Source organism: Podarcis muralis, chromosome 7, assembly GCF_964188315.1.
Source record: "Podarcis muralis chromosome 7, rPodMur119.hap1.1, whole genome shotgun sequence".
Lineage (NCBI taxonomy): Eukaryota > Metazoa > Chordata > Lepidosauria > Squamata > Lacertidae > Podarcis > Podarcis muralis.
The window spans coordinates 56,529,934-56,557,869 of record NC_135661.1 but is presented as its reverse complement, the minus strand read 5'-3'; the positions used below and the strand labels follow the sequence as shown (position 1 = coordinate 56,557,869).

Here is a 27,936-nt window from a genome sequence, read left to right as displayed (position 1 = left end):
TATTGGTCGGGAGAGAAGTCCCGCCTGTCTTCCTGTGATTGGCTCAGTTCGTTCAACCTCACAATGATTGGTCAGGTAGGTGTGCGTTGCCGGAAGAGGCCGTTTCCTAGGCAGCAGCAGGAGGAGGAATAAGAAGAAAGAAAGAAGCGACGGCGGCGTTTGCAACGAACTCTATGGGGGAGGCCGAGGCCTTCGTCCCGCTCGTCGGTCTGCGGAGTGACGAGCTGGCGCTGCCTGGAGGAGGACAGGTAGGAGCCAAGGCGGAAGGGGGTGGCCTTGACTAGGACTCCTGGGTCCCCTGTGGTCCTGAGAGGAGCCCTGCTAGGTAGGCCGGGGGTCCTGGCTCGCTCCTGGCCTTCAGAGGTAGACTGAGTCAGTATGTGGAGGCTCTATCTCCTGGCTAGGAACTTAGAACAGCTCTGCCAGGTCAGGCCAACCTTGGGTCCAGTAGCGCCCCTCCTCCCCGCCCCACACAATGGCAAACCAGAACCCCAGAAGCAGGTTATTTGATTGATTGTATTTGTACCCGACTTTTTTCTCCAGTAAGCTCAATGTGGCATGTAAGTAGTTCTCTTTTATGCTTCACAGCAACCTTGTGAAGTAGGTTGGGCAGAAGTGAGAGAGTGGCCTCCAAGGTCACAGTGAGCTTCATAGCCAAGTGAGGGGGATTTGAACCCAGCTCTCTCCCCGGTACTGGTGCTTACGGCTTGGTCTGGGCGTGCAGCAGAATTAGGTGGTAGTAAAATGAACATTGAAGACAGGATGACTGACAGCCAACTATTTCACCCTGAGGATTAAAGTATTTAAAGGTTTACTTTATAAAACAGGTGACAAAGCCACGATGGAAACTTTAGAAGAAGAAAACTTTGGTGTGTCCATGTAAGTATATTTCTGTTTCTGCACTGCCTTTTAAAAAACAAATCCACAGAACTTCATTTGAAATGTGAAAGCCAATAGGAAGTTTTAACAGTTAGGGGAAGATAGATTTTTTTATAGCATGTGCTCTAGTCCACAAAAGCTTACGATGCAATATTTTGGGTACTTTTTAAGGTGGGAACATTGCTTGGTGATAATGTTATTTTCTAATTTTATTAATAGTTGGTTTCAGTGTTAATTTTTAAACTACAGTCAAGACTGACTCATAAAGATTTTTCTTTCTCTTTGGCCTACTCATGGATATAAATCAGTGATGGATCAATGATAGATCAATGCCTTCCAAATATTGTTACACTATAGCTTCCATGATTCCTGGCCAAATCTGTAGGGCCATAGGTTGCTCACCCCAGAAATTTATTTCCATCCTCCTTTTTAAAAGCCATCTAAGCTACAGGCCAACACCGTATCTTGAGGTGGTAAATTCCACAAGTTAATGAAGCATTGTGTGATAATTTAGTTAAGTGCTGTATATAGAAGTACTTTATTTGCCTGTTACAAATTTCCTGTCAGTTAAGTTGAGTGGATAACCCCAACTCTTTTATGGACCCTGAGTTTTAATATAATGCCTGAATCAAGTCAAAGCAATTCTGCTTTAGAATTACAAAAACAACTATATTCTGATCTGGAGGGATTGCTGTTATCCCTTCTGTATATGGCTAGATGGCAGCAAGTAGCAACAGTGTCTCCTCCACCAAGCTTGGGTTAGGAACAGCCTCTTCCTTGCTTGCATTAGGACAGGGATGTCCAACAGGTTGATCGCAATCTACTGGTAGATCCCCAGGAGGTTTTGGTAGATCACGGTCGATCGCTGGGTCCCTTTACTTAGCATTGGTAAAATAGAATCCAGCCCCGCCCTCCATTGTTGCACAATCTGCAGAATGGAAGACGGAGTTTACTCAGTGAGACTTTTTGTCTCCCCAGCGATCTGTTGGTGAGTGGCTGTTTCCCTTTCTCCCTAAAAATGGCCAATAGCTTAGCCTTGAACTCCCCAAAAACGGGGCTTTCCTCCTCCATAAAAAAAGCTCAATTGAGATCACTGCCATTTTTAATTCTGTGAGTAGATCATAGTCTCTTGGGAGTTGGCCACCCCTGCATTAGAACGTCAGCTGTTAGGCACATCACTCTTATTCCCACTTAGTGATGAGGGAGAAGAAACTGAAGGATGATGCCTTATCCAAAACCTTGCCTGGCTAAGGTACAAGTTGAACCCAGTCCAAGTCTGAGATCAGACTTGACTGAGGCAAGGCAAGGAACTGCTTCTCATCAGGGTGACTGTCCTTGGTTAAATCTTGTCTGCAATGCAGAAGAACGTCACCATAAAATAATTCTTTGAGTAACTGAGTAACTTGTGTTTGAATAAACAACAGCTTCTCTCTGAATGTAGCGGAATCTGGGGAGGAGGATTCAGTTCAGGTAGATCAAAGCATGACTGCAGCAGTTTAGAGACTTAGAGCTGTAAGCCAGGAAGTCTCTGGTATGAAATCTCACTTTGACAGCAAATGCACTTAAGATAGCCATAGGCAAATGGTTCTTTCCCTTAGTTTGAAGTTATTCTCTGCAACAGGGGGGTGATAGTGTACCTCCACTTTACAGGACTGATGAAAACATTACTGAGTAATATGTGTGCTGGAAGTATTTTGTATGCTCATGTGTGCCATAAAGGCACTAAGCATTATTCTGTGTGCCCTGGATTGTTATGTTTATGTGTATTTCACCTTCCATAGTAACCTGAATCCAACTTGGCTGTCTCTCATTTTAGCTCTTCACCGTCGGATGCTGAGTTTGATGCTGTTGTTGGCTATTTAGAAGATATAATAATGGGTATGTTTTTCTTAAGGTAGCACTGGGATATTTTAGAGGAATTGTTTTGATTTTATTTTCAGTTCTGTGTCTGGGGTGGATTTTGTCAGCACTGGTTTTTATACAAATACATCATGGTCTAGACCAGACCTTCCCCAACCTGAAATACAAACTATCTAAAAAGCACTAGGTTGAGGGGAAGTCGGTCTAGATGATATTATTGTTTATGTATTTTGCAAGTCGCTTTGAGGGCTCCTGGGGTGCCAAAAGAAGAGATAGCGAACTAATAAATAAAATAGATACCCACCACTCTCCTCTTTGTGCAGTATCGGCACGTGGGAAAGTGTTCAGTGGTTGGCATTTGTGCCTGGCTGAAGGTGGAACTTGTATTCTTTACCTAGGACATGGAAGCAGAGTTCTCATGTAAATTTTCTTCTTATTCTGCCTGCTTTTCCTTTCTTGCCTCCACCTACTACATCAAGTTCTGAACAAGGTTCCTCTTCCTAAACAGCTGGACCCCATGATGAGAGCTCCTGTTGAGGGCTGGGGATGCACCACAATGTTTTATTGTGGGTCCACACTTGTTGGTAGATACTTGCCTTTCAGTGAAACACTCAATAAATCAGTGGTGCCTGAGGTACTGCCCAGTAGGTGGCTTGAAACAACCAGACAATCCCTTTCATGGAGAAGTGCTTGACAGCCGTGTTGCAATTACAGTGGCAAAATTTATGCCTGATTAATTGATTCTGGATGAAGGATTGGAACTGTGTGTATGCTGACTTCTCCAGGGAACTGATGTTGCCTCATATGTTCGTTATCCAGCTCTGTTCCCTGGGTGAAACTTGCCAAAAGTCTTTTAATCAGGCTCTGCCTTGTTTGTGTCAGTGAGAGAAACTCTTCATCCTGCCAGAGGCTTAGCGAGCTAGCAAGATAGAGAAGCTACTGCATGGATTGGGCCTCCGTCAGCTGCAGCTGTGCTGTCGCTGCAGCTATGAGGGTCACCATGTACTGGATCCCAAGCTGAGGACAGCACACCAATGAATGTAGTCACTGTCTTTCGACTGAATGCAACTGTGTTGTGGTTTCAGATGATGACTTCCAGCTTATACAAAGGAACTTCATGGACAAATACTACCAAGAGTTTGATGATACGGAGGAAAATAAGCTCATCTACACTCCTATTTTTAATGAATATGTGAGTGCATATGTCCTGTTTTGATCGTTATCTCTTGCATATGATCGTGGGCTTTGTCTTTTGAACATTTGCCACCCTGTGAAAGAGATTGGATTCTGTGTGTTTCAGCAGCAACACATCAGTGACCTGTGGACCATAAGAGAGAGAGCAGCCCTGCTTCAGGATGTTGAGGCTCCTCTCACACCCTCAGAGGGACCTGAGACCTCAGTGCAGGTGCTGAAGGCCAGCCTTCATCAACCTGGTGCCCCCTCACTGTTTGTTTGTTTTTAACTATAACTCCTGGCCAGCATGGGTGTGAGCTGTAGTCCAAAACATCTCTAGGGCACTACGTTGATGCTGTTGGCCATCCAGTGTGCTTCTCTGGGCCGTACCATCACTTTGTTCACTGTGCCAGGAAGGTTTTCCTGCTACAAAGTTTGCTCAGTGACTGGAGGGGAGGGGTGCCAGGCTGGTTGCTGTCCCAACATGGCATCTTTTGTAACAGCTTAGCTTCTTGTGAAAGTTTTCATAATTGTTGCAGATTAAAGGCTTGTTAAGGGCACAGCTGCAAGAGCTGGTTTAAAAGCTGGCAACACTGATTGCCGCTGGGGCACATGTGGTTTCTGAAAGATCCTTATGGTAGCTTGCAAGTCTCTAGCTGGGTTCTGAAATTCGGGGGTTATATCCAGTGCTAGTCAGGGTATTCCTATCATTAGTTGTGCTCATTGATTTCAGACATATAGTAATTTTGGTGGGTCTACTCAGAGTAAGGACCCATAGTATTCTTATAACTTAAGGGTAATGAATGGAACAAATTACTTCCTCAAGGCAGAGACTCAGCTCTACATATTTTAACTGGTTGTATCCTGTTGCTACCTGTAACATATCTCATATTTGGATCCAAAATGTGGTTCAGCCATTGACAGTCGAGTAAGCTGCACCTGATCTGTCTAGAATAGATCAAAACACCTCTTTGTGAGATGGTAAGCTACAATATTTGCTCCCTGTCATCCTCAGCTGGAAAATAATAATACAGTGCTTCTCACTTCAGATATGCTTAGTTGAAAAATACATTGAAGAAAAGCTCTTGGACAGGATTCCTGGTTTCAGCATGTCTGCCTTCACCTTGTCATTACAGTAAGTTGGATCCTTTCCTTTCCATTTCTTTTTCATCTTCATTGCATTAACTTGTTCTTAAGGCTCCTTACTGAGTAGGCTTGGGCTTTGAATCTCAGATGTGAATCCACCTATTTTAAGCTCTGCTGCAGACTCCTTGCCCCAGGGTCTGTCCTTACTCTGAAATACAGTCATGTGGTCCTCAGAGCAGGGATATCTCTATGTCAGTACAGCAGTGAAATAGCATCCCCTAAGAGTGCCCACCAGACCTTACCCCCTTTTTCCCATTTAGATACCATGTAAAACAGCAAGAAGACCGCTGTACATCATTCATATATGTCATGCACTGAGGCCCAAATGTTCATGATATTCACAAATGTAAACAATGGGCTATTAAGTCACTTCTATGAAAAGAGAAGACTGTTCTATGCTTAGCCAGTGGTGCCCATCCCAGCCTCTTTTGCAGATCAAGGCCCATGCAATCCCATGCCATTTATAGAAACCTTCTTGAAGATTTCATATTGTTGATCATTCCTGAGGGCTGCATAATGAAAACTGATGTTAAGTGGATATTCTGCTGCTTAGCGAGCAGATCCATCTCTTTGTTTAGTAACAGCTTAGAGCCTGTTTGTCCAGTATTCCCTCCATCACCACCCTTGGGCACACACAGCTGAGGAAAAGCTGTAAATCAGACATCCATGAATGCAGTTGGCAGAAGTGGCTGTGATTGCAGCAACAGCATTCCCACCCCCCTTCAGATTCTGAAGCTGCAGAAATTTCTGTGGGCTGCTATCTGTTCATTTTCAAAGTGGGGGGACGACGATGACAGAAGCACCCCCTGATGCAAGACAGAATAATTATTAAGCTTAAAATCTAAAATGTGTACAACTTTGAACTACATTTTCTTTGGATAATTGCTTGGTGACAGTGTGTGAAGCACCCCTTAGTCCCATTATTTTCAGTACAAATTACTTTGTGCAAGTGGCTAATTTAAAGAGAAAATGCAACTTTTTTTGATAGGCATTTTCCTCTTTAGCTTTTGTAATGCATATTTTCTCAATGCCTTTTAAAATCTAGAATGTCTTGCTGTTTTAATGATGACTAAATCCTTCACTTACAGGCAGCACAAGGATGAAATTGCAGGGGATATTTTTGATATGCTTCTCACATTTACTGACTTCCTCGCATTTAAAGAAATGTTCCTGGATTACAGAGCTGTAAGTACTTCAAAGCTCAGAAAGCACACACTGAATGGCCAGGCAAGTTGGTTTAACTGGGAGTGACTCTTGGGCATATTGAGCAGAGAGAGATCACTTTCCCAGTTCTGCTTCCTAAGAGCCTTTTAACTGAGGAAGTGAAAAACTAATTTTGGTGCTTTATGCATGCAAAGTAATTGGGGCTCCTTCCCAGCTTCTGCATTCTGGGGGTGAGAAAGAGGACCTCAGTTCAGGAAGAGAGGCTTGGCCCTGGTTTTCAGTTTGGCCAAACTATAGCACTCTGGATGGGGCAGAGTGGTTTTCAAATGTAACTTGGGGTGATGGTTCTTTTTTTATCATAAAGTATTATGCCCAAAAAGTTGCTCAGTGACAATTTGATAAAATACCATTTTTGTTAATTTGCATAGCTACCAAGATTCATGTCTTAAGTTGGTATGGGAGTTCTTTTATGGGTTTGGGAGGGGGTGTCTAAAAATGCTTTTAGTGAACCTCAGTGGTGAACTGTGTGTCCAATGCACAAGTTTCGCTCCAGAATTTTTTTTTGGAAAATACTGGAAACCTGTGGTCCAGAACAAGTCAGTTTGAAGTAACGCATGTGAAACCCCAAAACCAGTTGCATTTAACAATTCAGAACTGTTGTTATTGTGAAATCTTAAACACTGATCTTTTAATATTTAGTCTTGATAAGGAGGGTTTGAAATAGCAAAGGGGCCAGTTTCAAAAGGTTGGCTAAGGCAGAAATTGTAAGGGAAAGAACACATTCCAGGCCAGCTGCAAAAATAATTCTTACTTATTTTGGTAGTGGGGGTGTTCACTGCAGATGCACAGAATCTGAAACCCAACAAAGGAGAACATTGTGTATATTGCTCTAAGAAAAATGTGTGCATATACACATAATGTGTGTATGTTTGTATGGAGATGGTGTGTAAATTTTTATATATATGGCTATCTGTGCCCCTGATTCTCATGAGGGTTTGCAAAGACCAGAGTGGCAGAGGGCAAGATGGCAAGGGGAGGGCAGCTGTACCAAGGATCAGAACTTGCCCTGGTCAGTAGAAACCCTGCCCAGTCTCCTCTGGCTTCACCCATGGCTACTGTCAGCAACCAAAAAGCTCTTGGGGGTGGGGGAATCATTGCTTATTGATTATGAAAGTTACGATTCTCAGTTTCCACAGCAGGTGCCAGATTCCGTGTGGAATTTCTTGCCCACAGTCTTGCAGAAAATAAAAGCTCTGTGTTTCATTACAAACATGCCTCCTTGTCTGGCTGAAAGGCTGCCATTTAGAAATGCCACCAAACTGAAGTATTTTTGGCATCTCCGTTCTAGGAAAAAGAAGGCCGTGGCCTGGACTTAAGCAGCGGATTCGTGGTGACACCCTTGAGCAAGTCCTCCATGTCGCCTTCCGCAAACAGCCTACGACACTAGCTCTTTCCTCCAGAAGAGAGCTGTCTCCACTTGGGGTGCCCTGAATGCAAAAGCCAGCAGAAGAGATTAGTGTGATTACTGAGGAGTGCAACCCTTCTTCCCTCTTGGCAGGCCAATTTTTCGTCTTAGCTGCTTGTTTGAATTGGGCATTTCCACATGATCCAGCCCTGTCTTAGCACTTGGATTTGTTGCTGTGCCAGCCAAAAGGGACTTGATGCCATGGAGGTCAGTTAGTGCCATGGTCTGTTTGAGGGCTGCCGATTTCTTGGAAGGAAAACAAGCACTTCTTCATTGGACAGCAGTGATGGAAAATGAGTGTCAAACGTGGGATGGTTCTAACTGCACAACTTTCTGAAGCTCACAATCACAACAAAGCGGGGGAAATATGTTTAACGTAGTTCTAAATGCCACATTTTGACTTTTGACAGTAGCACGTGTGTGTTTGATGCGAATATATATATTTAGCATGAAACTTATTTGTCAGTTCTCTAGTAATTGTGAATTTGTATCCTTTCCCATTCAGCAGGCTTAGTGGTGTTGCTCTTGTAAGGCCCCCACTTCAGCTGCAGAAGGAACCAGAAAACTTGGGATTTCCAAAGTAACCTCTCTCCTAAGAAAAATCACACTCTGTTTCATTACTACCAGCAGTATGTGCTCTAGCACGGACAAAGCTTTCTGCAATGTCTTCATGGGGGATGGGGACTGTAAACCCAAATCCAAACTTGTATGGCTTTCAAGGAACTTTGGGAATTACAGTTCTGTGAGGTGCTGCAGTTCTTTAAAAACAAAAGAGCTAAAGTTCTCCAGGTTCTGCAATATTAGTTAAGCTGGTTTTAACTATAATGACCTCCCTCACAGCGAAGCTCAGGAAATGGTCTGAGAAGTCAGAACTGACTACCAGGTTTTTTTTATCACAGCCCCTCCTCAAGCTTCTTTCAGGAAAGCAAGGACAGTTAAACCTCCTTTTAAAGTGGAGTGAATGTGTCCCGAGTGGCTTGATTATACCTGCAAGCTTTGGGATTTCATCAGTGTTGTGTTTTACTAAGGTTAAAAAAAGAATAGCATGGATAACATTGCCTGTGCCATTATCGGTCTGCATCTTTGCTAGACACCTGGGAAGCCTCATGTGTGGTTCATGCTGATGGCTTTCTCCCTCCATCCTGGCTTAGTCACATCAGCTAGTAATATGTGCCAGTAGTGTTGGATCTGCTCTGCTTGCCCCAGCCACATCTCTGTTTCTGGCTTACCTCCACATGGATCTGTGGAACTCTTGCTGAGAAAGGTGTAGCTGCTGTTGCCATCTTGACTTGTGGAGGACCAGGCAACAGGAGCAGGGAATTCAAAACCCAAAAATTCCAGTTGTTCCCACTTTCTACACGTTGCCCGCCTTTACTCTTGGTTGGTAATTGAGCGCTCAAGGACTCTGCCTGTACGATCCACGTGCTGCTGTCACACTGAGGCTTCTTCCAAAGTCACATAATGGAAGAAAGGCCAGGATGACTGGCTGAGCCCTGGAAATTTACTATTGGAGCCTTTCAGGCTTCAAATCCTTTTTATCCAAGCAGGGGTAAGTGATTCTTGTAATGAGGCTTATCACAAACATCTTACATGTTTCAGTTTTGGGTGACAATATGGTACGGCACAGTACTTGCTTAAGTAAATCTTGGGAGATTGAGAAGGGGGTAACGTGGTATCTTTACATCAGCAAACTTTTGCTTTCACAGTGTTTTCTTTTACATACGTTTCCCTTTCAGGGTTGTGTTCTGTAATGTCCAATGGCTGTAGACTGATCTGAAACTTGATTGGCAAGATCCAGAAGCAAACTCTGCATTGTAAAGGATGTTTTTTGTAACTTGTTTTGGCAAGGTCCCATGTGTGTAAACGAGGAATAATCTTGTCCCTATACTTTGAATATTGTTGGTATTTGAAATGTGCAAGAAGTGCATTTTCAAACAGTCACGGCAAGGCATGCTGACAATATTAATGACAGTATTTATCTTGGTGCAGTTTGCTTTTAAAAATCCAGTCTTGGTCAGCAAATGGGTAACACGGACTGGAATGCAGGATCAGATTCAAAGTTGGAAGTTTCTTGTTTCTCTCTTGCCATTTCAAAGACATTGTCTTTCAGTGCCCAATTTGTCAGAACTGCTTGGAGGAGAGACACAAGGAAATGAATTTTCATTTTCTAATCTCACCCAAAACCGTTGAGGTGCATGGGATTGATTTTTTGGTACAGGCTGAATGGAATTTTAGAATATGTCATTACAGTATTGGATAGTCTAAGAAATCCTTGGAGGACTCCTCTGAAGGAAACATGTGCAATCGCTGGAGAAACACCTTTCGTCAAGAGCTTCTTTTGGCATTTCTTTCAATGGTGTGTTCACAGTTTGCCTGCCTCTTGTTGAAGTTCACTTCATACCAAGAATCAATTTGTGTGCTGTTGGCAAACTAAGACTATATCGTTTTGTGTTTGATTAAACAACCAAGTAAATGATTACTCTCTCTGTGTGTGTAAACCTGGGACACTGGGAGAAGCAAGTATGCAATACTATTTACTGGAGCAGAAATAAGGCCAATAATGTAACATTTAATTACCCTTAGCAAAATTGCGCACCTGATTGTGTGTGTGTGTGTGTGTGTGTGTAGAGAGAGAGAGTTTAGATTCCAAAATAACTGCACCTTTTGACTGTTCCCCTGGTCACTTTTCAGATAACTGCTCAGTCTTGTCTGTGTGCTGTTGCTTCTGGGTGAAAGGGAGGACAGAGATTTAAGTAGCAGCTACTCTCCCATTTTTTAAATAAAACCTCCTATCTACCCAACCATAAAAACAAAGGCAGAAGGAATGGTGGTAGATGTAGCTGCAGGGGAGAGCAAAGCTGTCCATGGTGGAATGCCCCTTTCTCCGCAGCTATCAAAGGTGCAGTCATCCTTTCCCTTCTTTGCTTTCAGTAGACATTGGAAATGGCTCTTGTCATTGTCTTAAAGGGTAAGGTAGAGGTAGGAGAAGCAAGAGGGCATGATCATAACTCCAAACTCATGGAACAGTTAGGGTGATGCCCTGGTGCCTATTGCAGAGCACTGAGAGCTTGCTGTGGAAGTTAAGGAAGCCCAGGTCTAGTTTTCTGGATGGGAGATTGCCTGGAAAATCCATCAAGGAAGAAAGAAAGAGTCTCTATTAGAAGGTGAAAAGCTAGCTGGACCTGGTGTGCTTGGAACTCTTGGTCACAAAGCCCAACTCTGCCTTTTGAAATTTCTTCTGGCTCCCACTTCATAAGGACTGGAAACTTGTTTGCTTTTTGCTTAGCCATACAATGAAAAAGTTTATGAGGCTGCTGTGCTTGCATAATGCAGTCCAACACAGGACACCCACATGCCTTCCTGAATTGTCTAGACTATATCTGGCAACTAAATAAGTGTTTAACAAGTAAAGACAGGCAGAGCCATTCCCTGTGGACTTGTACTACTGAAGGAAGCGAATTAGGTGCCTCTCCAAGTAAATTCGGTGCTGGAAAGCCCTCATTTGACAAAGGTGAAATATTTATTTACTTTATTTAAAACAAAACATTTTTTTAGAAATAAAATACCTGTGGTCTTGTACCAGAAGCATCCTTGCTACTATGGAACACGCTGGGTTAATAATTATACATTATTTACATAATGGCTGCAAGTGGCTGGCATAAAGGGAGGCTGCTGGGTTTGCTTTTTTAGTGGGTTTAGTTTTTGGTGAGACGTGCTGGCTTGGCCGTCCCTGGAGATGGGCATCCTCTGGGCTGCTTCACAGGAGCGTGTCCATCCCTTGATGACAGTGTGGCTCAGTGGACCATCTTCCCACTTCAGAGCACTTGGATGTCCCTTTGAACCTGATGCTTGCTCAGTGTAGTCAGTTGACACATTCAGCTGCCGGTCATCAAGTGGCGGCAAATACCTGTGCGCACCAGGCTTGTGGAGTGTCAAATCGCCGGCACAAATCTGACCCTGCAACTTTGAATGGTCACCACATGCAGTGGTCTTTAGCAATAAGATCACATGCAGCCAAGGTACAGAAAGGCAGGTTCCCCCTTAATTTCAACCACTTGATTTCTGTTTGTACAGGCCAGTCTCTGCAGAAGTATTGGGTCAAAAGTGGCATGAGATGCTGAGATTACTAAATGGGGTGTTACCTGTGCTGACTCACTGCAAGCCACGAGTTGTGTGTGTGTGAGAGAGAGAAAGAGAGAGAGAGAGAGAACCAGCCCTTGGGTTGTCTCTTGCTGGGTTTGCTCCATGATTCAGCTGGCCCTTGACCAGTCTGAGGATACTAATTAGTGCATAGTGTGGGGTGGGGTGCTTTAACCAGCTATAGATGGCGTTAAAAACACATACAGCATACTTGGCAAAGGCCATGCTAAAGCTGGGACTGGGAATAGCATTCAGAGTACTAGGTCTGGAAGGGAAAAGGGCAGAGGGAAGACACCAAGCACCCAAAGGCCCCAGTAGCCACTGTCACCCAGTCAAGTTGTGTTGATTAAAAATGGCCCACAATTTTCAGGCGTGATTAGAAATGGTTGCTTGGCTGGTTGCTGCGTTACTCCCATATCCCCTCCAGGCTCGAATGCTGAGGCAGGCACTGACCCCGTAGCCAATCATCACCAGGCAAGCAAAAAACTGCAAAAGACAGGAGACGGGGGCATTAATGTCCCAGGAGCTTAGGTGAGTAAGCTGTAGGTCCATCCTGGGTCCCAAGTCATCGTATGATGATTAGATTGTAAATGTGCAGGCAAAGATTGCAGTGGTTGTTGTTTCTACTGAGTTTTTGTAAGCCTCTGGGAGCCTTTTTGGCTGAAGAGGAATAAAAAAGCTTCAGTAGGAAAATGCTGATGAAGCCAACATTTTCTGTGAAGATCTCCACTGCCTGCAGTAGAGACAATCCACTTTTCTGCTTAAAATCTCAAAAGTAGCTTGCCTCTTCTGGCAGCTAGAGTAGCAGTTTTAAAGGGGGAGATGGGAACTGGTCTTGTGCACAAATCTGCTGGGCATTTATTGGATCATATGGACAGAGGCCAAATGCAGAAGCTGAGTTTCAGCACTCAAGCCTTTCAAAACATCCACTCTGGTGGCTGTTAATAACATAAGAAAAAGTACCTTCCAGCCAAGGTGTAAGAGAATGTCAATACTCAGCACAACATTCAAGAACCCCACGGCCTTGAGTTCTTAAAATAGGGAGTAAGTGAGATGCAAAGAAGGATCTCCCTCTGAACTGTTAAAACCTCAGTCCTAAATGGATTTAACATAAATATGTCCATTTCAGCCTGCAGTGGATTTCAGTAAAAGCACAGTACAAAATGATAACCTGGAAATTGAGGGTGCCCTTGCCTAGCCGAAACTGGTTAACACAGCATTACACATCACCCGTCATGCTGGTGGCTGGCACTGGACTAAGGAGCTGAGTTACTCCAGGGAGGAGGACAGAACACATAATGTAGCTTCAGCTGGATTCCCAGTTACTGAACATTACCTCATTGCTGGCACTGCAAGCTCTGGATGAGTACACAAAATGATGTACTGGCAAGCTAGCACCACATATTTACAGATGGCATTGCAGGGGGTGGGGGGCTGAGTACTGTGGGGGCAATCGGGGTCATAACTGTAGGTATGGTAAAAGGAAAAGGGGAGCCTCAGAGTCATCTGGAGGCTCCCTTCATATTCTGATGGGCAGGGTTAGGTGAAGCTGTCAATTCTGGGTTCTCTCAGATTCTCACTTTCTCCCTCATTCAGTTCGCCACGTTTTCACACCATTGTGTTCTTTTAAACAAAAAGTCCTCATGAAAACTCAACATTTTAGTGCAACTTTTCTGTAAGTTACACATTTTTCTATGTGATTCCATCTTTTTGGCAAAGCAGTTTTCCCTAAAGAACTTTTGTATGTTTTCACCAATGTGTGCACTCTTAGGCACCCTTTACCTTAGCATATGCATGTCTGTGCACTCAACTTCGCTGGATTATGAAATTCAGCAAACCGCGTATTTCGGATGACGGCGTTTCTTCCCCCTCCCCCTCCCCCTCCCCCCGGCAACAAGTGCAATGGGGATGCAAGTGCAAAGGCTTAACTCACCGACGCAGAGGCTCTTCTGTTGTAGTCTGGTGAGTGCGGCCAGGAGTATGGCTCAACAGAAGCCGCGCTTGTGATGAAAGCTGTTGCATACAAGACGGACGCAGCAACATTGAATACCACTAGCTGGAAGAAAAAGAAGACAGTCTTGGAGGACATTCCATGAGGTCTAAAGGTGAAGACCTACAGAACATTGGGGAAGGGCTGCAACTCAATGAAAAGCATCTCCCTATGTTCCTAACATTCTTGACAATTCTTACAGCAGATTGTTCAATTGCAGGTGACCTGGATGCCATGACCTGCCTTATGCATACGAGCTGAATCTTGCTCTTGTCTCTCGCCCTCATGCTTCAGGTGGGGACTGACTGCATCTTTATAATGTGTGCTTTTTCCTTTTATCTTACAAAAAGAAACTCCGCACGAACATTTTAAGTAAGTTGCAAAGCTGCTACAGGAACTGAAGCCTGTATGATCTCACAGGTGTTAGCCAATAAGATGCCCATTTTCTCCCCCGCACGAGGTTGTTCCGGGAGATGAAAATGGGCATGTGTTTCCAATCGCTTCTCCCACACCCAGTCTTCCTCCTAAGCAGCCAGGTACATGAGTTTGCTGCCATGGCACTGCCCTCAGCGTTCCTCCAGGAATGAAGAGATTTTACTTGTAGCATCCTGTGTTCAAGGAGAATGCAAACAAACTAGCACACTGGTGCAAATTCTAGGATACAAATCCTCAGAGATTGGATACAATAGTTTTGCTTATCCTAGTGAAACGGATTCTGAGGATTGTTCTCATCCAGGTATATAACACTAGGCAAATAATAGTGTTTATTGGGTAAAGACAGATGTAATAATTTTAGTTATGGGTTGCAAGCAGCTTTGCTGTGTTTGGTTAAAAACCTGAGCTAGACCATTGGTCCATCTAGACCAGGCACCCCCAAACTCAGCCCTCCAGATGGGACTACAACTCCCATCATCCCTAGCTAACAAGACCAATGGTCAGAGATGATGGGAATTGTAGTCCCCAAACATATAGAGGGCCAAGTTTGGGGATGCCTGATCTAGACCATTCATATTTACTCCGAATGGCAGCAGCTTTCCTCAGGATCAGGTAGAGACTTTTCTCCATCACCTGCTACTTGATTCTTTTATGTGAAAATGGAAATTGAGCCTGGGTCTCCTGCATGCAATGTGTGTGTTTCACCAATGAGCTATAGCATCTTCCCTGTACAGCAATCATACATTTGTTTCAAGCTCTAGAAAAAAAATCCTCTGGTTATGCAACTTTGCAGCAGAAGTCAAATGTCATCAGTACTGAATGGCTAGCGCCTGCGACCTCACGAATGCACATTCCCCTGAACAGTTCTGTATTTTTTTAAAAAGCAAACAAACCAACTTTCTTTTTTAAAAAAACAAGGTGAATAATGGTCCTTTAACCCCGGTAATTAAAATTAATTTTAGAAAAGACAAAGCAGTCCTCTTGAAGCACTGGCAGACAAGCAAGAGTAGCCTCCAATTTGCTGGTATGCACATTTCAAACTGTGAAGCTAGAAGCAGTCAACATGTTGCACCAGCCTTAATATTTATGTCTGGCTTCATCTTAGATGAAAAAAGCACATGCAGTTCTCTGTAAGTGAGCTGTGTGGAGGGGACCCTTTCGTGGATCTGTTCCTGATTGATAAAGGTCACTTAAACTAGGATGTTCTGTGGCCAAAACAAGTGCGCACTTCGCTGATTTGCACAGGACCAACTGCAAGAGTCGCCCATTCAGTTTTGGAATTTTGGCAACAGTTTCTGCTTAGATGGCTGTAGGAATTCTACTCATACTGGTTATGAAAGTGTAACAATGAGAGCACTGTTCCTTTCCTGTCTCTGCCTTCTGGACTGGCAGAATGGGGAGGTGGCACTTTGCTGTTCCACAGAAGAAGAGAAGAGACTTGCTGAACTGCTGCAGAAGTGGAGACTGTTAACTGTTTCCTGCAGGACTCATCTAAGCTGATGTCCCTGGTGCCAGGGGCAATCTTCACCTGCTGCTGTTAGAATGCTGCAAATTCTGCATCACCTCCCTAAGGCCCATTTTGCATTTTTTTAAAATAAAAAAACAACTACCACCAACAATACTTATATTTAAACACAAGGTGAAATAAACCTATTGTTTAATTCTACTAGATCAGCTGGTCCTGTGAACATCAGAACCTATCCTGAGCAAAAAGGCTTATATGCCTTACAAATGCCTTTTCTCTTTCCTGCGAAAGCTGCACAAATCACAATCAGGCACTAACAGCAGAAGAGAGGCACAAAGGCTGCTCTCTAAAGTATGTGCTCCCTAAAGTTCATATGTTGGTGATCTTTGAGGCTGGTTTACTGCAATGCACTCTATGGGGGGCTGCCCTGGGCCTCGCCCGAAAGCTCCAACTGGGGCAGCATGTGGCAGCCAGACTGCTGATGGGGGCACATAGCTGCCAACATGTGACACCTTGGTTAAGACAGTTGCACTGTCTACTACTGAGCCAGGTTTTAAGCCCTTGTGTCAATTTACAAAGCCATTTTTGCCCTTTACACGGCTTTCTGCCGTTTTGATGGATTGATTTCCTGGCGCCTCGTGTACACACGCTTGTGCATGAGCCAAATTGCATAAACGGAGTGTCGCCTATATACTGTTGCAAACTGCTTTGATTTTTTTATGATGCAGCTGTGCATACATTAAAAAATAAATAAATTGATAAATAGGGAGGCAGCTAGGCTTCCAGAACTTAACAGGAAAAGCCAGACTTCCTGCCACCCCCACTGCCCTCCTGGTGGTTTGATCTGCAGTTCCCATCAGCCCTCAGGCAGGCACAGCTGAAAGCTGTAGCCCAAACCATCTGGAGGACAGTGGGGGGGAGGGCTTGGGGTAGGGTGTGCCAGAGCACCTGGGAGCTGTAGTTCAAAACAACTGAAGGGCCCCAGGCTGAGGAAGGGTATTGGGTACTCACCACAATAGGCCAAGGAATCATGTAGAGCTTCGCCTGAAGTTGGAAGAGGTACATCCCAAAAAGGATGACTGTTACCAGCCAGAAGAAGATAGCGACAAACATCACCCACCCGTAGGAAGGGTACGGTTGGTAATATGTGTCTGCAATGAGGGCCCACACCAGGCATCCCAGCACCTGCACAACAGAAAAAAGGACATTGACAACTTTTGCTAGTGAAGGATATTTTGCAGAATCAGAGTTGGAAGGAACCCCAAGGGTCATCTAGTCCAACCCCCTGCAATGCAGGAATCACAGCTAAAGCTTCCATGACAGATGACCATCCAACCTCTGCTGAAAAACCTCCAGTGAAAGTCCACCAGCTTCTGAGGGAGTCCATTCCACTGCTGGACATCTTTTCCTGTCAGAAAGTGCCTCCTGATCTTTAGTCAGAATCTCCTTTCTTGTCATTTGAATTCCTCAATTCGGGTCCTACCTTCAGGAGCAGCAGAAAACAAACTTGCTCCATCTTCCATGTGACAGCCCTTTAGATATTTGCAGAGAGCTATCATTTCACCTCTCCATCTCCTCCAGGCCCAACTCCCTCAACCATTCCTCATAAATAAGGCTTGGTTTCCAGACTCTTGCTCATCCTAGTCAGCTTGCCCACACCCTTCTTAAACTGTGGTGCATGTCATCTGAAAGAGGAGGTAGGTAAGCTCCAACCCACCACACTACTTCACTCCCAGGGCAGACAGACATTGCCGCAATATGGTACATTTCACTGTGGCACACAGTTCCACTGAATTTATTCCTAGTGACACAGATGTGCAGAATAAAGGCACCTGGCAACTTTGGCACAAGCTCTTCATTCTCTCTCAAGCGCCAATGCAATGTACTTCAGGCGCCTGCAAACTGCCTCATGGTGTCTGTGTCCATGGTTACGCAGGCACACTCTTGGCTTCTGCTCAGTCACTGGGAGCAATGTTATACCTCCCTAGAGGCTTGTTGCCCATTGTCTCTTTCCTGGCTCTGGGGCCTAGTGGGGCACAGCTCCTGTCTGCTCCTGCTGCCGCCTTGGCTAAGTCATCCAGCCCCTTGGCTGCTGGAGAGTAAACAAGCAAGCAATTTTCTGCCCACAACGCACTTGCAACCATAGAAAAAATTAAAAAAAGAAGCAAAGATGCACATTGAAAATGTTGCCATAAATAAGATTAACAAGTCAAAAATGACAGCGCAGACTCCCAGCTTGCAGGGACTGGTTGGTTTCTGCACCCCCAAAGAGAACATTGAGTTCACCAGCTGGAGGCAAGTAGCTTAGAAAGTGGAGGCATCAGGTTAAGGAAGAGGACACCTCACATCATCTCCAAAGTATTACTATCCCTCTGACAGGGAGAAGGTAGAGGAGGAGGAGAATGATGCAGTTAAAGCAGCTGGCCAGGGGCTTGATTTACCGCCGGTGACTCCACAAAAGTCTTTCATTGCTGGTGGCCATGAAAGAGGCGCTATGTGGCCAAAGAGACATTGTCTCTGGCATAAACACTCTGGCTCTCTCCCGTTGCTTCGGTCTGGACAATGCCTTCTCTTTCAGGCCTCTGCTTCCCTGCCTCCACAATAGCTATTAAGAAAAGAAATATATTGATGATGATGTTGTGGTGGTTGGTACAGGAGGCAGAACGCCCAGTTGAAATTCTGCTCTGGGCTTGACTAGAGGTGGCCAGCCACAAATTTGGCATGCGATTGATGGCAAGTGAGGGGAAGGGGGTTCTGCTTTCGAGGAGGGAGGAGAAAGGAGATATTCCCATGGCAGCCAATTGCCTGCAGCAGCCTGACTGCCGCTGACTTCCGTCGTTAGTCCTGCTATATTAACTTTAGCAAAAAGGTAAAGCTATTTTCAAATCCAGCTTGATAGTTATCAGATAGCCCATTCCTTGGGGCATCAAGCACAGCCATGCATGATCCAGCACAAAAGGCTATTGAAAGGCTGGCACTGGCAAGGCACTCTATAGGACCCACATCAGACTGACTGCAAACCGAAGTGTAGAGAAGAGGACGACAGGGGTGGGCTAGGGGTGGGCCAATACATCAACTTTGGTTTCTCTCAGCTCCTTTTTTCAATCTGAAGTTTAGTTCTCCATATGTCCATATCAATTGGTAAAAAAAAAAAAAGACAGGATGAAAGTCCTCATGAAAATTCATCAACAGCTTACTGCAAATTTATCCTAATATATTTGCAAAGCAATTTCCTATAATAAAATGTGTTTTTTATAATATTGTCATTAATACATGCATGTTTGTGCACATTAAATGGCTGGAGAAATTACACTTCAAAATTCAGAGGATGACTATTTTAGTTTACACTTTGTTTTGAAAAGTAAAAAGTAGGTAAGTCTGCCTTTAAACAACAACACAATGAACTTTCTCCCCCATCTCTGGTTGGATGAAGCCCTGTTCAGCCCTACAGGTTTGCAAACAAGTAGGAAAGTAATTGGTCTCTCACAGCCTTGCAGGTTACCAGAGGCAGTGGCAGCTGGGCTTTGAGACCCCTCAGGCATCCTCCCGTGTTGTGTGCATCATATCTACAAGCATGGTGCAGCAGCAGTAAAGGATAATGCAAGTATAAGCTGCATCAACAGAAGTCTAGTGTCCAGATCAAGGGAAGTATGTAATAGTACCACTCTATTCTGCCTTAGTCAGACCTTTGGTCAGTCCTGTGTCCATTTGTGGACTCCATGGTTTAAGAAGACTGTGGACAAGCTGCAGTGTGCGCAGAGGAGGGTGACCAAGATGATACAGGTTCTGGAAATCAAGTCTTACAAGGAACAGTTTAAGGACTTGGGAATGTTCAGCCTGGAGAAGAGGAGACTGAGAGGAGAAATGATAGCCATCTTCAAATATCTGAAGGGCTGTCCCTGGGGAGATGGTGCAAGCTTGTTTTCCACTCCTCCTGAGGGGAGGACCTGAACTGATGGATTCGAGTAACAAGAAAGAAGATTCTAACTAAACATTAGGAAGAACCTTCTGACAATAAAAGCCATTTGACAGTGGAACGGACTCCCTTGGAAGGTGGTGGACTCGCCATTCCCTGCAGGTTTTTAAACAGAAATTGGATGGCCATTTGTCAGGAATTCTTGAGCAGTGATTCCTGCATCTCAGGGGGTTTGGCTAGATTACTCAGAGGGTCCCTCATAACTATGATTCTATGAGGATTCATACCCATAATACTATCAGGGTGGTCATAGGCTTTCAATAGTTTTTTACATACGGAAAAGTTTGGGGGCAGATGTACTGCATGTCCAGTTAGTGTATGCCCCTGAAACCCTCTAACTTTTTATACTATATGTTCTGGGTTGCCTGTTTTTTGTCTCACTTTCATTGCCCTCCAGTCCAGACGGCAATAATGCAATGACATTGAGGAAGTGTCACAGAACATTTCCATTCACTGCCTCCTTCCCCACCCCCACCCCTCCTCTCTACCTACTGAGCCAGCTCCCTTTGTTTCCTTCATGGATACATTCCAAAGAAGCAAAAAACAAAACAAAAAGCAAACAAATTGTGGGCAGGGCAGCTAATACCAGCTGTTTTCATAGTGCAGAGGAGAGGAGGATAGTTCTGGGGTGTGTGGTCAGTTGGGGAGGGCTTTGGGATATGAATATTTTTACAACTGTCACTTCAGGCAGAGATTGGTGAATCCCAGCTGTTTTCTCCCACCTTTGCCATGTCACTGTTTGCTGTTCTGTGCCATGCAGAGCTGGTCCTACCATTGAGCAGAGTGAGGCAACTGTTTCAGGCGTTCGGTTTGGCACCACATAAAAAGGTACTCTTATTAACTATAAAAAGCACTTAACTATTAAAGCGCCCAGAAACTGCCCAGGAGGAGGGAAATTGAGAGCAGCTTAGCAATTAAATATAGCATGATAGAATTGGGGTGCTGTCATGGATGTCATCTTTGGATTCCACCCCCAAACATAGAAGGAACGAGTCAGACCAGTCTGTTAAGTGGCCCTAGCCAAGTCCATTAAGCATCTTTTTACATGACTAAAGAGTTGGCCCAGGACAGGTGTGTTGTCATAGAAATTACTGGCTAGTGATGCTTCCAGAAGTAGGGGCCAGACTTTCCTCCCTCACCTGATTGGCGGCAATGTCATTCTGGGGGTAGGAGAAGAGTAGGCCAGTCTTTTCTAGTCTTGTCTGAAGCTGGGAAGACACAGGTGTGCACTAGCAGCTCTGAAGTCTCCCATTACTTGGGGAGTGGGGTGCATGTAACAATATGAATTAAGGACAGGGCAGGATAATGGAGCCTGCCTCTGTGGTGTGCAACCACAGCAAACCTAAGCTGAAAAACGTGTTCTTAAGCCCTTGGAGTTGTGTTTTTACCATACACATTGAACACACATGCTTAAAACAAAACACTGTGATATTGTGGAATATGATCAGAGAAATCTGAGAGACCACTCAACTATGAAGGCTCACCTTCTTGAGATGGTTTGTCAGTCTTTGGTTTCTCTCTCTCTCTCTCCCCTTAACCCCACAGAATTATTGTGAAAATAACAGGGGGATGGGAGAAACAGCCACATGCGCTCTCCTGAGTTCCTTGGAGGAAGAGGCAGCGGCAAAGGTAAACATGAAAGAACAACAGCTGAAGCTCCCATTAGGAGATAATGCAAGGGGCATCTGAAGGGACACAAACTTACCCCAGAGCCCCACTCCTCCCCCCACATGCCTCTAAGGGCCAACCTGGGTGGTACTTTTTTGAGGAAGTCAGAAGAAGTATCCTCCTCAATAGGTGCAGGCTGACCTTCACCTTGTCAGATCTACCTTATTCTTCCCTAGGACCCTGAGGCCCAACAGCTGGGACCAGATGCAAAATCGCTGGGCTGCCGGCTGGGGTGTGGCAGTTGGGTGCTTATTTGGAGTATTGAAGAGAGGATTGCAGGCCAGTGGAAAAATACAGGCTAAGCTTCCTTTCCAAGCCACAGCTTCACCTGGGATAGAGGCTTTCACATGACAACAGGTGTTGACACCCCATCGAAGAGGAATTTTGGGTCTGGGCAGAATTAGTGCCAACTCCCTGGGGCCCTGGATGCCCAAGCACCCACCAAATTCTCCTGGGTGCCAGGCACTCAAATTTCGGTGCCAGGGCCATGCACACTGCATGGCACCCACGGCCCTGGACATCCATGGTTGCAGGGCCAAGTTGGCACTCCTGCTGGGCAGACAGAAGGTTGCCAGGGTAACTGGGTAGAATGTGACAGGAAAAGAGTGTCTTAAGCAAGGTGTGCTGGGAAAAAAGAAGGGAGAGGCTGGCTGAAGGCTGGCTGGGAGATGCCCAGGTTTGACTCCAGGGTTGCACTGCTGTGAGGAACAAGCCCATCTTGAAATGACCGTGCTTTAAGTTCTGTATTCCCTCCATGTAAGTTAAAGATATAAATATGTGAATAAACCATATTTCTTAAAGCTATGACAGTCTCTGCTGCGTCATTTCTACTAATCCTGGGTGAATGCCTGGAACCCTGGGAAACTTCCTATTGCTCAGCAGAGAGTGGGGGTGGCACCCAATTTTTGTAACAATAGCTTTATTCACTCTTCTTAACATGTAAAGCCAAAAGCAGATGCTTTTGGTTCACACCTGATGTAACTTGTATTTTTTTCCCACATAAAAAGTTCAGTAAAATAATGGGAGGGGGAATAGAACAGGCAGAAGATCCTTAATGAGCTACTCATGGAGCCTTATGAAACAGCACCCACAGTTTCAGCTCTTGTCAGAAACTGCTCTTCTCTGTCTGATCAAACTCCTCATTAGCGCAGCCTGTGCTGCTTTCTGCAGGGCGCTGACCTCAGACTCTGCTGCTGCTGCTGCTGCTGCTGCTGCTGCAGGTGGGTTGCCAAGTCAGAAAATCATCCACAAAAGTTCTTTTGTCCGTTCCCAAGCTTCTGTGGTGGTGCCACCAGGGCAGGACTTGGGAGCAGAGGTCTGGGGCCCATGTCAGCAGATCAAGCTGGGGGCAGGAGGGCAAAATGCAGAAGGGCAGATGGTCCACTTATTTCAAGAATGTGGCACAACACACATCACCATCTAAAATACCTCCCACCCCAGTAGGAACATGAAGTCCAGAGCGTGGAATTACATAACTGTACAGATACTGCACATTTACAGTGATTGAACTGGGCAAAGTCCAGAGGCCCAGTTTGCAAATAATATGAAGCTAAACAATGACTTTTTGAATTATTGTGCTGGAGGAGACTCTTGAGAGTCCCATGGACTGCAAGAAGATCAAACCTCTCCATTCTTAAGGAAATCAGCCCTGAGTGCTCACTGGAAGGACAGATCGTGAAGCTGAGGCTCCAATACTTTGGCCACCTCATGAGAAGAGAAGACTCCTTGGAAAAGACCCTGATGTTGGGAAAGATGGAGGGCACAAGGAGAAGGGGACGACAGAGGACGAGATGGTTGGACAGTGTTCTCGAAGCTACAAAGATGAGTCTGACCAAACTGCGGGAGGCAGTGGAAGACAGGAGTGCCTGGCATGCTCTGGTCCATGGGGTCACAAAGAGTCGGACATGACTAAACGACTAAAACAACAACAACAAACGATGACTAAGTGAGAAGACACACGAGTGTGGGGACTTAGCAAAAATAATGGCTGCTTCATTACCCCCGCTGTTGCACCATGGTTTAGCGTTACATCCCAACCCTGGTTCATGGTTCATCTCCCCCAGCCAAACCACAAGCAACAAACCAAGAAGAAAACTTCCCCACAGATCATTGCTTGCAATGCAGAGAGACAGCAAAGCACCAGCCTGGGTTTGGACATAACGCTAAGCCAAACCATGGCTCAGCTCTAGTTAGGAGGAGGAAAAGCAAGATGGATTACGAACAGCCCAGCGGGCAGTACAGGGCGTCAGCTTCCTCCTCCTCTGACACAGTGCTGCCATTAACAAATTCAACAGGGAGGAGGCAGAGACCAAACCAGAATTAGTTGGCTCCCCCACTTACTAGCTCTGGCGCCACCTACTGTTGTCCTCCCACCCTTTGCCTCACCTTAGCTGCCACTGGGTTTGGCTTGGTGTTATTTCTGTAGGCTGTGATAATTACAAGAAAGGAGATTCTGAATCAACATTAGGAAAACCTTTCTGAGTGTAAGAGCCATTTGACAATGAAACTGACTCCCTCAGAAGGGGGCAGATACTCCTTCATTGGAGGTTTTTAAGCTGAGGTTGGGTGGCCATCTGTCAGGGATTATTGAGCTGTGATTCCTGCACTGCAGGGCGTTGGACTCGATGACCCATGGGGTCCCTTCCAATACTACAATTCTACAATTTCATGATTTCTCTCTGCTTCTGGAGAGACCTTTACACTAGCCTTTTTCCACTCAAGAGGTAGATGCCGCTATGCTGAAATCAAGTGCACACATATAATTGCACCTTTTAGCAGCCTGGAAGAAATGAACACACTCCTATTCTGTAGTCAAATTCATGAATTGTAGAGTTGGAAGGGAGCCAAAGGGCCATCAATCCAACTCAACAGGCATGTTTTACAACTCTCCAACCCAGCTGTGGGCAATAGTTAATTTATTGAGGGGAAAGGAAAGAAGAACCCCTTTATCGCCCTGACATTTGTTATGACTGTGTGGTTAAAGTGTGAAAAGAGCCCATTAAGGTTGAATCTCTCTACATCCACCTTTGCCTACCTGTGCTCTCCATCCCTTTGGGGCCACAGGCCCCATCAGCCCCAGCCAGGAGAGTTGGGCTTCAAACATCTGGATGGGTGCCAGACTGGCAAAGACTGATCTACACATACACACACACCCCCACACACCAGAACTAATTTGTGAATCTCCTCTTGTTAATATCAAGGTGATTTAAGATAATGCAAGGAAAACAACTAAAATAGGTTTTAAAGGAATATTTTAAAAACCCCAACCATTAAAGGTACCGTAGGTTTTAAAACAATACAAAGACTGACATCACACACACTGAAGCTGGGACAAAAATGTCTCCAATTGTTCCCAGAGAGCACAAATAGCAGGAACTTATTGTATCTTAGCCAGCAGCCATGCTGTTCCTCAAAAGAGAATGAGGCTAGGGGGTCCAGAGGTGGTACAGGACCACCTTAACCACAGGAGGCAGAAGAAACAATTCTTCAAGGCTTCCCTTTTGCAAAAACAAACCACACCAAAACATCCTATCCAAGTCCTTTGCTCTCAGGCCATTTTGGAGGGTGATTAATAGAGGCTTTGCCCCACCCCCATCACCTTCCAAGATATGGATGGATAGATTGTCTGTAGAAAACCCTACATAATCTGCACTGGAGGTGTGTTGTGCTGTGTGTGTGTGTGTGTGTGTGTTGATGATGATTTTATTATTTATACCCCACCCATCTAGCTGGGTTTCCTGCCTGCCTAGCTGCCCCCACCATCCCAATGAACCCCTCCTTTTCTGACACATATCTGTGCCCTGTGAAGCTGGGGAAAGGGAGACAAATTCTACCCAGCAGCCATCCCAACCTGGCACCCTCCAGCTGTTTAGGATGGCAACTCTGACGTTCTATTCATTAAAGAAATTTCTTCAATTGCTTCATACTCCCAACCCCCCCCCCTCAAAGCAATATACAAACAAAAGTTATATGCAATACATTCCTAACATGGGAGTAGCCAAGAAGGGGCAGGGAGCGGCAGCTGCCCTCCCTAAATCAATAAAAATAACATAGCTAACTAAGGTTCTGCTCACCCCCCACAAAAATCCTGGCTACGCCCATGAATCCTAATCAGACACACTCTCATTGTGCTGTCCCCAGAAAAATGGTGGCCAGGATTCGGTTATTCTTCTGAGAAGACAGTTTGCAATTAAAATACGTCTTCCAAAGTGTCGTTGCCTGTTGAATATCCACCAGAAAGGAGTTCCATAACAAGGAAAAGGTACTTTGCACATTCTTAGAAACACTTCTCGCTTTACACGTCTCCTATGGCTGCAAATATTGGTCCAAAACATCAGGACAACACCAGTTAGAAAAACCTACTGTACATTTTTAGAGTGTGGAGTGGGTTGCCTCTTATGACACAAGTTTGGGGGAAAGTTTGTACCTCTTCTGGAGTCATTCCCATTTGGGTACTCTGTGGGACAGCCAGCCAGCCACAAACTGGGGGGGGGGGGATTGAATAAACCCTCAGTCACCTTCTATCAGAACCAGAAGTCTCCTGAAAATGTGTAGAAGTTGCCTCTCCTGCCCCGCCTCCCCCAAACCCAACTCTGGTATTCCAAAGCACTGTTTGACCCACCCACAGCCCCCCAAACAATAGAGTCTGTGCTAGTTTTAATGAATCTTCTGTGTGTGGTTTTAGGAGAGGCTGGAGATGGTTTATTAGTGCGCACACACACAGTGCCGATGTGCATAGCATTTTACAAAGGAGAGACCCTGTTCCAAGGGGCTTGCAGTAAATACAGTGGTGCCTCGCAAGACGAAATTACTGTAATTCGTTCCGCGAATGTACTGTAGCTAGAAAACAGAGGCAATGGAATCATAGAACTGCAGAGTAAGAAGGGACCCCAAGGGTCATCTAGTCCAACCCCCTGCAATGCAGGAATCACAGATGTCCTACTCTATTCCTCTGTAAAGGTAAGAGCTGGCTTAGAGCCACAATCTGGAAATGTTTGCACACAAACAAGAGACCTGCGTGCACAACAGCTCTGAGCGCAGATGTCTGCAAAGTCCCTTGTGAAATCAATGGCTAGCATTGGAAGAAAGGAGCCCAGAAAATGAAATCATTTGGAAAGCCAACTTCCCTAGAATTCAAAAAAGTCTGAGAGGACACTAGTATATGCGGAGCGGAAAGCTCTCCTCCATCTCTTGGCTGGGAACTTGGCAGGGATGTTCTTGTTACACAGGAGATAACTCCAGAATTCAGTTCTCCCACCTGTAGCCCAAAATTACGCAGGCGAAAAGGTGTGCTCTACATACTTAGGAGCACTCTTTGCTTTCCTTTTTACCCAAAGTATTTTCACAGCAAGCGCCAAGACATTGATGTGGAAGCCCGTTACCCCCACTCACCCTCCAGTTTTTCGCAGGTAAAATTATCTGCATTGGAGCAAGAACCAGTCCTACCTCCCTGGGGCACCCTGCACAGCCACCTGAAGGTGCTAGTCCCCGTTTTCAAGCCCTTTGCTGCTATGTGCAAAGCAGAAGAGGGCAAAGCAAAGCAGCAAGCGGGTGCGATTGACGCTGCTCTGCCCGACTTCATTCTGCATCTCGCTATCATCCCTCCACGCTGCCCACGATTCTTCTGCCCTGGGGTCAACCCACAAACTCCCAGTTTCTCTTCTGCCTGGAGAGAGGGCTTCATCCGGGAGTCTTTTCCAGCCCTCCTTGGAATCACAGAATCATAGGACATGGAAGGGACCCCCCCCCCAAGGGTCATTACTCCAACCACCAGCAAGGAATCCAGCCTTTGCTTAAAAACCACCTGCTGAGGACCTTCTGCATCCCAAGCAGCTGCTCTGCCGCTGAGCTAGCGTCAATTCCCCAACCCCTTATGCTGCAGGGGGGACAAACAGTCAAGCGATCTGCCTTAAGGGAAGGTCCCACCCCGTCCTCATAATAGTGCGGTGGGGTAGCTCATCTGGACGTCTGGAAACTCTTTCGACGGTAAGGGTTGTTATCAGGTGATTTCCCTCCTTTCAGAAGTGGGGAGCCAGTTCTGCCGGATTTGGACGCCCACCCCCCACCCCGCGCTCCCGCCAACGAGCGAGGGAAAGGGAGCCTAGCCTGACGCTCCTGGCCGCTAAGGAGCCGCTGGGCGAGGACGGCACTCTGCACGCGCTCAGAGACACCCTCTTCTCGGAAGACGCCTCTCTCGGCCGCAGGACCGGGGAGGAGGGATGGGGAAAGGAAGGAGCTTGGGGCGGGGGTCGACTCACGATTTCCACCATCATCAGGACCCCGAAGAGGGAGCGGAGGAATTCGAGGTCCACCGAGGAGGAGCGCAGCAGCCCGCCGCCCTGAGCCCCGGCGGGGGTGCTGGTCCGGGTGCTGACTTTGGCCGGGAACTCGGGCATCCTGAGGCTGCGGTCGGCGCCCCCCGGAGGGGGATCGGGCCACGAGAGGGGCCGGCGGAGCGGGGAGCCGGGCTGCTGCTGCTGGGGCTGCCTCGGAACGCTGGTCCCGGTGCCTCGAAGGCGCGTCCGCCGAGCAGAAGCAGCAGGAGGAGGAGGCAGGCAGGGCAGGGCAGGGCCGCC

At 45.9% G+C, this 27,936-nt stretch overlaps 2 protein-coding genes across 3 annotated transcripts; one reads left to right on the top strand and one right to left on the bottom strand.

The window, feature by feature from the left end:
* Nucleotides 1-89: 89 nt before the first annotated feature.
* ARL2BP (ARF like GTPase 2 binding protein) lies at nucleotides 90-10,163 on the top strand. Its single transcript, XM_028739283.2, has 7 exons — nucleotides 90-248; nucleotides 828-879; nucleotides 2,696-2,757; nucleotides 3,825-3,931; nucleotides 4,962-5,047; nucleotides 6,147-6,243; nucleotides 7,571-10,163. The coding sequence occupies exons 2-7, from the start codon at nucleotides 842-844 to the stop codon at nucleotides 7,667-7,669; spliced, it is 489 nt and encodes a 162-aa protein (XP_028595116.2). The 5' UTR covers nucleotides 90-248; nucleotides 828-841; the 3' UTR covers nucleotides 7,670-10,163.
* Nucleotides 9,523-27,936, bottom strand: PLLP (plasmolipin). Of its 2 annotated transcripts, none has more exons than XM_077931831.1 (4): nucleotides 27,619-27,936; nucleotides 16,729-16,902; nucleotides 13,761-13,883; nucleotides 9,523-10,807 (listed from the first exon to the last, which is right to left on the bottom strand). In XM_077931831.1, exons 1-4 carry the CDS (start codon nucleotides 27,754-27,756, stop codon nucleotides 10,784-10,786), a joined length of 459 nt encoding a protein of 152 aa, XP_077787957.1. In that variant the 5' UTR covers nucleotides 27,757-27,936; the 3' UTR covers nucleotides 9,523-10,783. The 2 variants fall into 2 exon arrangements, with proteins under 2 accessions (XP_077787957.1, XP_028595115.2); XM_028739282.2 differs by lacking the exon at nucleotides 9,523-10,807 and adding an exon at nucleotides 11,186-12,313 and having other exon boundaries at nucleotides 27,619-27,930.

Excerpts from the sequence above, each read along its gene's own strand:
- ARL2BP (XM_028739283.2), top strand. The coding sequence starts at position 842 with ATGGAAACTTTAGAAGAAGAAAACTTTGGTGTGTCCAT. Across the intron at positions 5,048-6,146 it reads GCCTTCACCTTGTCATTACA|GCAGCACAAGGATGAAATTG; the intron begins GTAAGTTGGATC and ends CTTCACTTACAG. Across the intron at positions 6,244-7,570 it reads TGTTCCTGGATTACAGAGCT|GAAAAAGAAGGCCGTGGCCT; the intron begins GTAAGTACTTCA and ends TCTCCGTTCTAG.
- PLLP (XM_028739282.2), bottom strand. The coding sequence starts at position 27,756 with ATGCCCGAGTTCCCGGCCAAAGTCAGCACCCGGACCAGCACCCCCGCC. Across the intron at positions 16,903-27,618 it reads TCCTGATGATGGTGGAAATC|GTGCTGGGATGCCTGGTGTG; the intron begins GTGAGTCGACCC and ends TCTGTTGTGCAG. Across the intron at positions 12,314-13,760 it reads ACAGAAGAGCCTCTGCGTCG|TTTTTTGCTTGCCTGGTGAT; the intron begins GTGAGTTAAGCC and ends TGTCTTTTGCAG.